The following is a 13,724-nucleotide window of genomic DNA, read 5'->3' on the forward strand; positions in this document are numbered from 1 at the left end:
TTTCTAGACATCTTCCTCATTATTTTTAAACTGAAGCTTTCAATTGCTTCCTGCTGTGCTGAGTCAACGATCAGAATATGTAAAAGAAAAACAAATACCGTGCTATGCATAGAAAAGAAGCTTTGATGCAACTAGATTACTCTCTTCTGTATGTCTTTAAAAGTCGCAACAAATGGAGGAACATATGAAGGCCCTTGTAATAAAATGAGAGTAAGGTATTGAAATTTGCCAAAGTCCCTGGCTATGTATGTACTAGTTAAAAAGGATGCTAAGGCTAGAAAAAGCAAAGCTATCGTTAATGTGACTAAAAACCTGCTATGCTTAGCGACTTCCTTGCTAAGTTACCAACACTGCACCAAAAGTGCCGCAAGTTTGAGGCAAGCTAGCTGGCTCATTATCACTGCAAAACAAAGGACTCAGCTCAATAACCAGCACTGGAATAAATACCCTGTGAAGTGCATCGTCGATGAGGTGATCGCGGCGCACGTTGAGGCGAAGGTAAGGGTTAGCTGGTGCACCACCCACCAACATTTGAATAACCGACAGGTGTCGTTCGCTATACATGCGGATGCGGTTGTCATAATACAGGCCCAGTGCCTTCACAGCGGGAGTCAGAACAAAAGCGTGGCCCAGGAAGGAGAAGTGACCCTCCTTGGTGTTGGCCCCCCGAGAGTGCACAAACCCTCGGTCTGTTTCCAGCTGCTCACTCAGGGGTTCGTTGTAAAACTCTTCCCATGGTATGAGTGGCTTGCGGCAGTCAGCCACCTAGCGCAGAGAGCATGGAGGCAGAAATTCATGGAATTAGGCCTACGCGAATAGAAAGTCGGGAAGGTTTGTGTGTCTTCATAGCTGACTAAGCAGTGCAAAAATGATGAAACTGAGAGAAGGAGTAATCAGAACCATTAGAGTGGCCTTTGCAATTGCCAAAAGCCAATTTTAGGATCGAAATAACAAAAGTTTGAGCCCATTGCAATGCATGGGTGCTGGCAGGGACCTTCGGTAGGGATTGAATAAACTGAAAAATCGAATTGACTCTAGAACTCTAAAACAATGAATCAACGGAAGTCTACTGTACTGGGTTTAACTTTAACATCATGAAGTTGCTCATTGGGCTATAAAGGCTTCATTAGTATGTGCTACTCTTATTAAAGAGAACACCAAATTAGTATGCCAGCACTGATAACAACTCAGTTCGTTTATGAAGATGTGGAAACTATTCCTTATCGATAGAATGTCTGTAACACAGACATTCTTTTTCTAAATAAAGTTTACCACCACTACTGTAAAATAGAATTAGGTGCTTTTTTTCCTCTGAAGCTGAAGGAATAGTAAAGTTGTCCTAAATACTACTTATGGGTTTTTCAGTTTAATAATGGGCCACACTATGGTTAATGGCACTCTTCTGTTGATTAGGAAGTTTTGCTTTCCCATTTTCTTTCAGAAAACAAGAGGGCTTTCTTTATGGCAGGTGGTTTATGTGGAATATCATCAGCTCGTTATAATGCCAATCTACTCAACAGACAAAAGCAGGGAATGCGCATCACATCACTTGGCACCACTCCGTGTGGTCATTAGCACCGCACGCGTCGCCCACGGCTGGCACCAACGGTAAGAGCTCTCAAATTGGGATGCCCACGGCACGCTTACGCAACATCCCCCCCCCCTTCTTTTTCGTCCGTGTTAAACTGCCACCTGCAGCAGGGGTCATCACACCGTCGCACAATACTTTTGAGCTCGTCATGTAACTCCAAAGCTAGTCTTGTAACATGTCGCTCGAAGCTGTGAAAAGAGACCACTAAGCGCCTACAAACGGCGTTCAGAACGAGGGGCCACCATATGGTATTTTGCAAAGATGGTGGTCATGAGCATGCAATGGTCATTCTGTGCACTCACCTTCATTGGCGAGGTGGTTCATCAACTTTATGAGAGTCGTGCAAGCATTGTGGATATATCTGCATCGCTTCGGTAACTGTAACTTTAGTCGCCGACACCTTACGCACCACCGATTAGGCCTAACGGGCTAGACAGTGTGGCCAATGTGGCTGTGATGAAAATTCGCTGCCGGCCAATGTGATAACAGGCTGCGAACCAGTGCGAAAAGCTTCTTGCCAACATGTTCATATGGGTGGCTTATCAGTGAACGGTCACCAAATCACGCGTACAGGTTATATTAATGGCCCTTGAAGCGACATTCGGGTTCACGGTTGACCAGCCAGCAACTACCGCGAACATGTTCACTAAGATGGTTCGTGTGCTCGCATGCGGGTAGAAAGCTCTGAACTGCATGAATTTGCATGCATGAACACTGAACTCGTGTATTCGATGCGATCAGTGTGCCTTCCGGCGGCTAATCAGCCCGATCTTCACACATGCTTCCATGCTTTCCACACGTGCTGCTTTCGTTGTTCTCTCTGTTTCAATCAGTATTGTCGACTGGGTCGAACCATGTACCGATAGAGTATGCGTGCCTTGGGAATGCAGCGTGCGTCAAGGTAACAATATTCAAGGAATTGCAAATTAGATATTCGATTTCCAAATCAAATTATTTGTACGTTCAATAGTCAATTTGAAATGGAATATTCAGGTATTCTCACACGCGTAGTAAAAATTGTTTTCTAAGCACGACTCACACTGCCCATTAAAAAGAATTTGCCAACTTTGTTCTGTAGAGACACTGTGTAAATGCCCACCGCTCTATACATTCTCAGCAAAAATAATATGCGTTAAAGAGAAACAGAAATGTTTAGACATACTTTTGTGAAATATTCATGTAACAGTGGCCGAAATTTTACTGCCATTTTACTGCCACTGCTTCCAGTGGTTCCAAATAATTGAGCAGGTTCTCAAAAGTCGGGCTCTGAAAAATCGCTCGATGACTATATTTGCATTCTGTTGAGATCAGTTTTGCCCTATAGAGGACGCGAATTAAAAATTACAATATTATTGGCATCAATACAACAACCATAAGCGACCCTTAGAAATACTGCATTTTTCAGTAAAATCATAAAGGCTGCCATGTATGTTATTGTAGTGAAATGAACCTCTACATGTGCTGCATTTTTCATGAGGCCATCAATGCCTCACAGGCACTCACTGGAGTGATGATCTTCGAATGATGCACAAATCGTATATGGCACAGCCAAATATGACACTTCTCTTTAACCAGTAAAGGTACTATGGTGATGTGTGGTGAGTAAAGGTGGTATTCCCTGGTACAGTTTTTCAGTACCAGGCTATAACATGATGGCATAGTTCCCATTTAAAAGAAACAGTTGAATGAACATACCACCTCTGTCAAAAGAAACAAAGCCAATCTGTGCATGATCACATCGAACTCTGGGCCATCTAGTCAGATTTCTGTTTCAACTGCATTCCTTAAATGCTTTGGTGTGAAACATTTGCACTTGTCTCCCAAAGCAACCTTATTTATTGCCTAAATAAAACCAATTCTGGCTCTGACAAGTTTGATGTGATGGAGTCAGGGCTCAACAACAACCGAGTTCCTAGTGGCTTTATTTTTGCTGGCAAATACTGCCGCACGATTCATCAAAACAGGTTGAAGACACATGGAAAATGCTGGAATGGCAATACCTTGACACCCAGCAGGTCACACAGTGGGTCGTCCTTGAGCATCTGAGATGGGTCCTTGTGTCGACCATCTTCAGTGGCGAGTACTTCGTCGTCATCATCTCTACACTGCTCTAGCTCACCTCCAAGCACGTTGGACATGAAGAGAATTTTCATAGTCTGAAACCATGGCCAGAGACACAAATTACGCCCTTTCAATGAAACTTGGAAGCATGCAAGGGCGAGACTTTTCGTTAATGGAAATATTTTGTTTAAATACAGAAACACTTGGCACTGTGTACCCTGAAGAGTCACTACAGCTAATCAGAAACTCTGTAGCATAACAATATGAAGGAACTAGAGCCCTGGATACTGGAGCAATAGTGCAATAGCATTTAATTCTACTTGGACAGAATGGAATTTGTGAAATTTGAATATGACCAGAGCGTTTACTCGAGTATTTGCAAAGCACCTCCACAACAATCAGCGTAATCCTACAGTAAGTGTTCTATAAGCTGCGCTAGCTCACTCAATATGTACTAGAAACCTAGCTAATTTCCATTTGGTGCCATATTCTTCAAGAGTGATTCACATCACCATGTTCTTACAGTGCTGTAGACAAGCACTATGTGTGCCAACAAAAAGATCACAATGCAGGCAAAAAAAGCTGACAAACTACGTTGACACTTTTCCACTTCGGACATTAGTCTTTCCGAAGCAACTTTTAAAAACTCCGCTACACCTATTCAGTATTACTTTCCAGGGAATTCAAGTCAGTTTACATACAACAGGCACTGAGTAAAACGGCATTGCACGAAACCAACCTTGATGGAGGCCACCAGCAGCTCATCGTCGGCCACACCAAAGTCTCGGCCAAAGTGTCCCTCAATGACGCGTGCCGTCAGCACCTGATGCAGTGCGTTGAGGGTGTTGCGCAGCCTGTGGGGTGGGCACTGGGCTCCCCATTGCTTGGCCAGCCGCGCCTGGGCTTCTGGCGGCAGCAGGGCACAGGCCCGACACAGGGCGTGCAGTGCACTGCCGCACAGAGGTCCCTCGAGCAGCGGAAGCTCCAGCAACACCACAAACACTGACAGCAAACTGGGGTCCCTCTGGTATGCCTTGTGGTACCTACGACCAGATGGGGCAAGACTTAATTCTTTCGTTACCACACCTATTCAAATTGATCACCCGTGATCGACGCTTTAAATTGTCGATTTGAACATGTTGGAGCTGTTTCTTATCCACTTAAGGCCATCCAGTAGTTAGTACAGGCACTGCACTTTCGTAATTAGTTTAAGTTTACCTGCTCCGGCGATGTTCCGATTTTTGACGGCCCTTTTGGCAAACTAATGTGCTTATGTTGTACCAAAAAGAGGTGTGGCTGTCACCTTCTGCTGCGCTCGAGAAAAAAGCATACTGCTCACGATTATGCCGCACTAGTATCAAAATTTTGTAATGAAATGACACCCAGCAAGCTAAGAATTAAATTATATCGTGTGGGGATGCGCGACCCTCGCGCCTCCCCTGATAGCTTGTTTTCCCGCATAGCCCCGTCGCCGCGTGGGCCGCGGCGTTGGAGTGGTACAAGCGTGGTGCGAGAGATGGCGCGAGCGTCGCGCCGCTGCGCGGTTACTTGGGCGCGGGAGAGACAAGCCACTCTCTCTTGGCTTCGAGACAGGAAGCGACGGATGTGCCGCACGTGCAGCAACGCTCTTCCCCGGCGGGTCGCCGAACAGCGCGGACATTCCGCACGCGCGGCGACCGATGCATCTGCGAGACCGCCTCGCGTGGCCGCCTTCGAACGCGCTACGATTCGCGTGACCATACACGCGAACGACCAGGCGTTGGGATCCAGCATGGGGCGAACATATTCGCTCGCGAGGACGCGGTGAGTCGGACTTCTAGATTTGTCGCGCGCCCATCGGCATGTTTTGTGGATAGCAACTCGGCTAGCAGGCATTGATGTATGAAAGGTGCAATAAATGCCCTTGTGATTGTTTGCACTACTGTGTTGTCGTTCCTTTGTCCCAAGAGTACGGTGTGAGAACCCCACTTCAGACCCCACAATCGCATCGCAATTATATGCAATTATCGCAATTATATGTATATACATAAATAATACAAGCAAGCAGGCTTGTCTCTTGCACATGGTTTCATCACGGAAACCACGTCTACATTTTATGTCATAATACAAGCAAGCTGTGCTTGTACGCGCTGTCTGAAAAAATGACAATGCATTCATGTAGTTGGGCAAACTGTCTCAAAGGAAAGCTAGCTTTACAATTATGAAAAAGGTCTATTGTACAGTAGTCCCTCTAAACTGTATTTTCATTAGAAGAAGGTTAACAGCAGCAGAAAGGAAAGCCAAGCTCCTCTTTCTCAAACTTAGTGCTGATACCCTTCATCACTGGTATGTCACAGACACCATGGATTTAAAAGCATTTTGTTGTATTTGGGCCATTTTGAAGCACGAAAAGTTCCCAAAACATACTGAGTGGTGTTATCTTTCCACCTTGAGAACATAATACAGTCCCACTTTAACAAAAACGATTGACTAGACCTGAGCAGATGCTGTCGAAATTCGTGATGTCGCAGCTTGCCGGTGTGGCAACTTCAGGACTGCGTCACTACCAGTGTTTATTCAAGAGCGACATAAGCATGCTGAAGTTATAACCTGAATTTTATTTGAGAGATCATAAGCATTTTTATAAGTTTTGTGAAGAGATTAGAGAATGACATCAGCATGACGGAAGCTTTGGAGAATTGCTTCGCACTCCTTGCAAGCTCTCACAATTATGTTTCACAGCAAACAGCTTGTCTTATTGCACAAACAGTTATCGATAGAACATTGTGACAAAACATGGTTTTACTTTGTGAATACTGAACACAAAAGGACAGTGATGAACTTAACTGCAGCACAAAGAAGGTGCCTTACTTGAGGCCAATTTCCAGGTTTTCACAGAGGATCATAATGGCATTCACTAATGCGTCGAGAAAAGGGAGGTCTGGTATAGAAAACAAGACATCATAGGACCTCCTGACAGACTCTACATCCACTGGAATATCCTGGTTCACCAATCCATTGAGTCTGCAAGAGAAAAGAAAAAAGAAAAGTAGGTGATCACCTTAAATGCCCGAAAGTGTGCAATGTACTGCACAATATGCGTAGATTCAAAGGCAAAATTAGCTTGAGTGAACTGTAGACTAATTAGAATCAAGAAAAAACAAGTCTTATTTTTTGACTGCGAACCAAAAGGAGAAACTTAGAGTGAACATCTTCTGTGTAAATATTTTCAGTCAAGTCTATGAGGCCTGGGCATTTGATTAAGCAGAGACCTAAGTGAACTACTTTCACTAAAAATGTAAAAATTAAATTCCAGGTCTTTATGTGCCGAAACCAGAATATAATTATGAAGCCCGTCCTAGTGGGCTCTTATGGAATAATTTTGACCACCTCGGGTTTTTTTAACGTGCACCCAACACATAATACACGAGCATTTCTTCATTTCGGCCCCATCAAAATATGGCCGCTGCGAGCGGGATTTGCTTCCATGCCGTTGGGCTTTACTAAATATGTAAAGCAAACGTTTCACACATTGATAGCCTCGATTACATTTTCCACTTGTCTACTAGAAGCAAATACAGTAAGTGGTGCATTTGGTTGGAGAAGGGCGTGTGTACAACATGAACAAGTTCCAAGTACTAGATTTAATACAGTTTATTCCTGTACAGCCACTGTCAGGGTTTTAATTTGAAGAATCAAGACACATACTAAGCAGCTTCATTCTAATAAACAAAGGCTGTAAGGAGCCAAGATTGAAGATCTTGGATGGAAGATCTTGGATGGAAGATGCTTAAGCTAGTACTTTTAAGGTACTCAAACAGTCATTTCCACCACAATCTGCAGGAGAAACGAAAAGACGCTTTAAGGTGTGTTCAGAATAAGTATGACGGAGGCTGTACAGCTGTATAACACTACACTACCTTTCTCTTGGCCACGTGATCACAAGTTCAGCACTGGACTACTTAAATACTGATTTATGCACAATCATTTGTGTCATGTCTTCAATAAAAAGAGCTGAGTGACTGGTTCAAAGTATGTGAAAAAGGTCATTACTGGTTTTGCAAGTCTTACAAGAAAAGAATACCGAATGAAATGCTGCAAGCTGAACATCCCACCAAATATGGTAGTGCCTTCACCAAAGTGGTCATGTGTGGCAACACTCAGAGCGCTAAAATGAAATGAAATGAAATTTAAAACATTAAGTACAGTTAACGTCAAATTTTTCAGACTCTCTACGGACCTTCGAAAACATTCGAAAAATCAGACAGTCCAAAAAAAAAGAATGCATGTCTTTAACTGGCCTCATGAGCTCAAATTGCCACAGCCACATTGGAAATAGCTTTAAAGATCTGCCAATAGAATTATTAGGTGTCTCAGTGCTAGTACTGTGACAGGAGACAGTCAGTGCACAATGTATAATTTATGAACAAATTTTATGTCCTGTGACAGCGGCCCCTTTCTTACCGCTCCAGCAGTAGAGGAGTAAAGAAATCACCAGACACGTACTGCCACCTGACGAATGAAACACCAATTACGCCATGGACAAGCGACTGTCGCCTGAAACGCTCAAGTAGTGAACAAATACCACAAGGACGAGCTGCACTCATCCTTAATACTTTGGAGACGCATTGGTGATCATCCAAAACAGTTAATGGGTTAATGTGCACCTAAATCTAAGTACACAAACATTTTCGCATTTCACACCCATCGAAATGTGGCCACCGCAACCAGGATCAAAACCACGACCTCAAGCTCAGCAGCACAACTTCATAGCCACTAAGCTACCGCAGCAGGTGTCAATTGAAATAGAGCAACATTGAGTATGCAGGAGGTTCAATTTGCCCACAGCGCAATATCAGATGCTTTTTTCCCTTCACACCCACTGGACAGAACAGGCAAGAACAAGTTACATACACAAATGAGTAAACTGTGAATACAGGGGCTATACAGCTTTTCTGCAAAAAGAAACACCATTGTGTCAGTACTCACTCCTTTAACATAGCTGCAACATTCCTAGATACACCGTCAGGCACCGCTTCCGACAGACCGGCCTCCACAAGCATGTCATCACTATCGTGGGCTACTATTCCACCTTCCAGTTCAAGCGAGTCCTGGTCCTTGTCCATGTCACCCTCCATAGTTCGCAGGTCTTCCTTGGTCAGGCCTCCGTCCTCTGAAGAAGGCGACAGCCTCCGTGGAAAGCTGCGTTTGAGGAACTTCTCTCGTGAGAACACCTGGCCTAACGCATGGATGAGGGGTGTGTAGTTGCCGCAGGAGCGACATTCAGACACCAGGCCAAGGAGGAGTTCCTCAGTCAGCATGCGATATGTCCGTGGAGCCTTTGGAGCCATCTCTGCTGGTGCTGTTGTTCCAGAGGTGGCTGTCAGAAAGCAACAATTGTTTTCTGGCACATTGCACCATGATTTCCTTCAAACATTTTTCGTGCTCATAATCTGATCATGTTTTCCGCTGGTCAATCTGGAGCAAAATTTTTGGCTCCGAAGTGGCGAATCCAATTTCTACTCATCGATCTGAAGCATGTTCGCGCTTTCCACTGGTTGTTGTGGATCGACTCCCCTAGCTTGTTCTGCTGCCAAGGCGCGGGTATATTGCTTCCGTTTTTATGTGAGCAACATTGTCCCTGCTGTGGGACAGCGACTTTTGTTGCCATGAAATCGTGCAGAGTGGAAGTCAAGCACTGTTTTGAGAATCGCTTTTCGTGACATGTGCACAACAAGTTCCAGTAATCCACTGTGGAGCACTCTTGCTCTTCACTGGCAGATTCGCACTGATGAAATCATAGCACTCGCTGCAGTATTTCAGCAGCTGCTCCAGAATGACCAGAGGAAAACACCATAAAAAAAGTGTCAAAGGTACAAATTGTAATGGTCAAAATGTATTTTTATAACGTGGCACTCTCAATGTCACATTTATTAACACTCATAGGGGTAGGTCTAGTACGCATACACCAATACCCAAGAAAGCAAACGGGGGGTGCAGCAGCCACCATAGCTCAATTGGTAGAGCATCACACACGCCAAGCAGAGATTGTAGGTTCAATTCCCACAGGCAGCATGGTGTCATTTCGTTCACTTCATTTTTAGTTTCCTTATAACTTCTACGTTTCAATTAAAGCAACAGTGAATTTTTCATATCCTTTCATTGGCTTCATTGTCTGTTGGCATCATGTGGTTGTAATAAACAGGAAATGGAGCCCCTCAGTTCCTGTTATCCACATTTCTAATAAAAATAAAAGATGCAACTACAGGCAGTACATAGATATCTCTGCAAGAAACACTACATTTCATACATTTTTCTCACTGAATATCACTTGACTCTGTGCTGAGGCAAGATAACAATGGCTATGGGTAGAGACAATGTGTTCAAGCTACACTACATTTAAAACAACATCTTACAGTGTTCCAACCTACTGTAAAGTAAGGCAATGCACCATGGGCCAGATCAACTGCCCTGGTGGAGCTCGTCTGGAGCCAGTGAATTTGAGACTTGGTGACTCTAAGCATGTGAAATGCAATGCGACAAGGAATTTCTCACTGCTTCTCTTTTTCTTCGTATAAATCTACTGGCTAAGTATTACTTGCCAAAGTCAGATATAGATGAGCATGTGACTGCACATGGTGCTTGAGCATGTGACAAACAGGAAGCTAAACATAATTTGGCACTGAAGTATCGCTCACCAGGCTTTTCCTGTGGGGAAAGGGTGTTCACACTCGTCAGCTTTTTCGGCAGGACTGTTAGTGGGCTGCTATCATTGAAGGTGCAGTACAGGTCAATTTCCATGTCCTGAGGGCGTAGGTCATCTCTTAAGCTTGAGGCTGCAAGAACTGTTGTGGTGATGCTTGCACCATTTGCTAAAGAAAGGTAAAAGGAAATGAACAAGTTCTACATTGGAACATGCCAGCTGCTTCCGTGAAGATTAAGTAATCCTTAATAAAAATTTTGTAGAGATAAGAGAGTTTATTGCTTCAGCCACACACTATTTGCACCAACAGCCATCCGAAATTGTCTGATAATCATTGATTATGTAGGCCGCAGCTTTGGCATCGTAAGAAATTGGCAAAAAAATTTTTTTTTCAATCATATTTTCAGTTTCTATAGCTCCTTTTTATCTGATTCCGAAATATTGTCACTGAAAACCGTGGTAGAAGAATATGAGAGATGTATGAGCTGGCCTCCAAGCGAGAGAGAAGACTCACTAATGTTGCGCGCTTTCTGGGACAGATGCCATGGAAGAGCAGGGGCCATTTGTCAGGGTGCCCCTGGCTTGGCACATGTGCATTAGGAAAGCACACCCTAGTAAGTGATAAAATGCATTCCAAAGCTTATTTATGTGCATTTTCTTTTTTTTTTTCCGAGTGCCAGTTATGGATTGTTTATGCAAGATAAATGTTAGGCTGCTTTGAATTGGGCATAAATGGGCATCAAAATAACATATAGGTATACAGGCTGCTGATCCACTTGGCGGTTTGTAGTATGTATGTTAAATTACCCCCCTATGAAATAACTACAACCGAGAAGTGAAGCTGGAAACACAAATTCAAAGCAGCCAAATGCCTATACTAAACCCTTAATCACATGACAGTACCGGGAGATTGCAGAAAGACACGTTCTTAAGCATATCAGTGTTGCTGTCTCAGGCAGGATTATTCTGCTACGAGAAGGAGCAAAGGGCACCTTGTGCACCACGTCAAATGCGTATTTGTGCGGACTGTCAGCTAAATCAATGGCAGTTTCTCTTTTTGCGCTCAATAGTGGCTCCCACAGCTTAAATACCCCGAAAAAGCCTGGTCAACATTTATTGATTTTCTGTGTTATACCCATAGTCTATCCCGTGTTGTTGCACAGATTTGAACCCCTGAATGCTGGGAAACCTGCACGTGCTGCTGTATGAGGCATTGGCTCAAATGTCTTCTTTAGTGATGGATAAATGAGTGCCCCTCAATCAACCAAGTTGCAAATTTTCCTTTTTGCTAGCCACCACCGCATCCAACTTTTTTATTCATGCACGGTTACACTCACGCACTTTCTACGAGGGTGAGCCTGTTGCAAAGTTTGCACACATAGCAACAAAATTATACCATACAGGCATTTTCCTGTATTTGCGATAACGAAAGTAGTATCAATCATGTTGGAGTTGAACTTATGTGATTAGATGGAATGAGCTAAAACCATTAAAACATTCCTTTGAATGAAATTCGTTTAGTCATTTGGTCATTGCTACAAAAGGACGAAAATGTGCCACTGAATGCAACAGAGACATTATGTGAGTGATGCTAAGGGGTAAGCCTCCATGCTCCACAAAAGACAGCCATCGACAAGATACTATGCAAATACAATTCTGGAAACCATTGTGCTGTTGCAGGATATTGTGCAACATTTGGTCTGCAACCTGGCCAACATGCTCTTCACAGAGCAATGCAGAAGGATGTCTTGGGGAAAAAAAGGCAAGGAAAGCACTTCAAACTAAAAGCAAAACACTCCATTTGATAGGACATCAGTGACTACAACCCTGGTGCCTTTTGATAAAGAATATAAGGTACAACTATGAAAGCCATTTTCTCAAAATCACTTTTCTTACCTCAATCTTGGCAGCGCATGCCATAGCCATTAAACTACCATGGCAGGTCAAAATGCACCGACATTACACTTGATGCAATATTTCCAGGCACCGTTCTTTATGCATTGTGGTAGAAAACTATGCAAAAGAAACCTAGCAGATGCACGGCTCACCACTTTTTTCACTTTGTGTTATTGTTTCGGAGACAATGGGAGATCGGTTTGCAGTGCACTCAGAGTCCAACTCCATTTCCTGTGACGCTCCAGCAGGTTCCGCTGATGTCGCACCTTCGCCGCATGCTGATGTGACATTGCTACACTGATCACTTAACCTACCTGCAAGAAAGAGCGATGCAAAAAGAAAACAAGAAGTTAGAAAAGGAAGTCAGAGGGCCTTCAAAGCAACCTTAGTGTAAATATAAACAGCAACAGCTGTTCACTTGCTTGTCTTCTGCAATCGTCACAACTTGCTGCTATAACTTATTACTTTTGTTACTTTGTTGCTATGGTTACCTTAAGCATAGCTCAAAACCAGGAAGGGAAGCAGCTTCGGCTTTTGGCAGCAACAATGAGGTCTTTCTTACATGGCCCTTTGCAGTTCTCTTTTTTTTTTTTTTTGCAGACTAAGTGGGAAGGCCCTAAGTGGGAAGTTGCACTGCACTTGGCACGCTTCTTGAAGTGGTTGCATTAAAAGGTAATGTAGTAAACCATTGTTGCACTCTCAAGGAATTGAGGCTCCCTAGTGTAATTACTGGGTGAACAGCTACTTCATAAAGAGATAAAAATGAGACAAATTTTCTGTCAGTACTCCTTCAAGGACTGGTAGTGTCTTAGGCAGCAACTTACATGAAGATGCTTCGGTCGCAAGCTCTACAGTGTGGTTGGAGGCAGCTCTGTCGCAGAGTGCCGCCTTAGCCATCATCAGATGGAGGGCTCGGGCGGCAGCCTCATTTGGCGACAGGCGATGCAAGCGGCCGCTGGAAGCACAGTTATCGTTGGAGCAGCCCTCACGACCACAGCCCTCCGTCAACTGGTAGTAGTAACGCTCTATGAGTTCTTTTACTGCCAGCTTCCTACAGGAGAGAGATGACACAGGTGTCAAGTCAAGACTGTTGGGAACTCTACACAAGTTTGTTGCTAATTGGAGTGAGCATGCACATAATAATGAAAATGAGAAGAAAAAAAGGTAAGTCTTGCATTTGACGCTGCACTGACATTCTATGCACACAAAGTCAGAAGTGCAATTTTTCACATAGAACTACTTTTCAAGCAAACAAGCATTAAACCAGAAGAAAATGGTACACAGATGCAAAGCACATGTTAGAAGTTTTGTGAAGTGAAGCTTTCGTGAGGAGGTTCTCTCGTACACACTTTCTACACAACGTGGCACACACGCCAATAATCTCAAAGAGGTACCTGACATTGGCATGCAAAAAGTATGGGCGGGATTGTGACCTAAGGTTACAGCAGCAGGCTGCTGTGCTTGGAGATCTGAGGTTCTATCCAACTATCAAAC

The 13,724-nt window shown here is 43.8% G+C and overlaps 1 protein-coding gene across 2 annotated transcripts in view; it reads right to left on the minus strand.

Moving 5' to 3' along the window:
* Ube3a (ubiquitin protein ligase E3A) overlaps positions 1 to 13,724 on the minus strand; it is a 40,477-nt gene that overhangs the window by 23,273 nt on the left and 3,480 nt on the right. The window contains exons 2-9 of one of the 2 annotated variants that reach the window (XM_065446962.2): positions 13,055 to 13,281; positions 12,383 to 12,544; positions 10,330 to 10,476; positions 8,621 to 9,011; positions 6,503 to 6,655; positions 4,392 to 4,695; positions 3,592 to 3,747; positions 448 to 765 (exon numbers count right to left, since the gene is read on the minus strand). In XM_065446962.2, the coding sequence (XP_065303034.1) occupies positions 448 to 765; positions 3,592 to 3,747; positions 4,392 to 4,695; positions 6,503 to 6,655; positions 8,621 to 9,011; positions 10,330 to 10,476; positions 12,383 to 12,544; positions 13,055 to 13,281 (1,858 nt within the window). Of the gene's footprint in view, positions 1 to 447; positions 766 to 3,591; positions 3,748 to 4,391; positions 4,696 to 6,502; positions 6,656 to 8,620; positions 9,012 to 10,329; positions 10,504 to 12,382; positions 12,545 to 13,054; positions 13,282 to 13,724 lie in introns of both variants that reach the window. The other variant, XM_065446961.2, reaches the window with a different exon arrangement.

This window comes from Dermacentor albipictus, chromosome 3 (assembly GCF_038994185.2).
Source record: "Dermacentor albipictus isolate Rhodes 1998 colony chromosome 3, USDA_Dalb.pri_finalv2, whole genome shotgun sequence".
NCBI lineage: Eukaryota > Metazoa > Arthropoda > Arachnida > Ixodida > Ixodidae > Dermacentor > Dermacentor albipictus.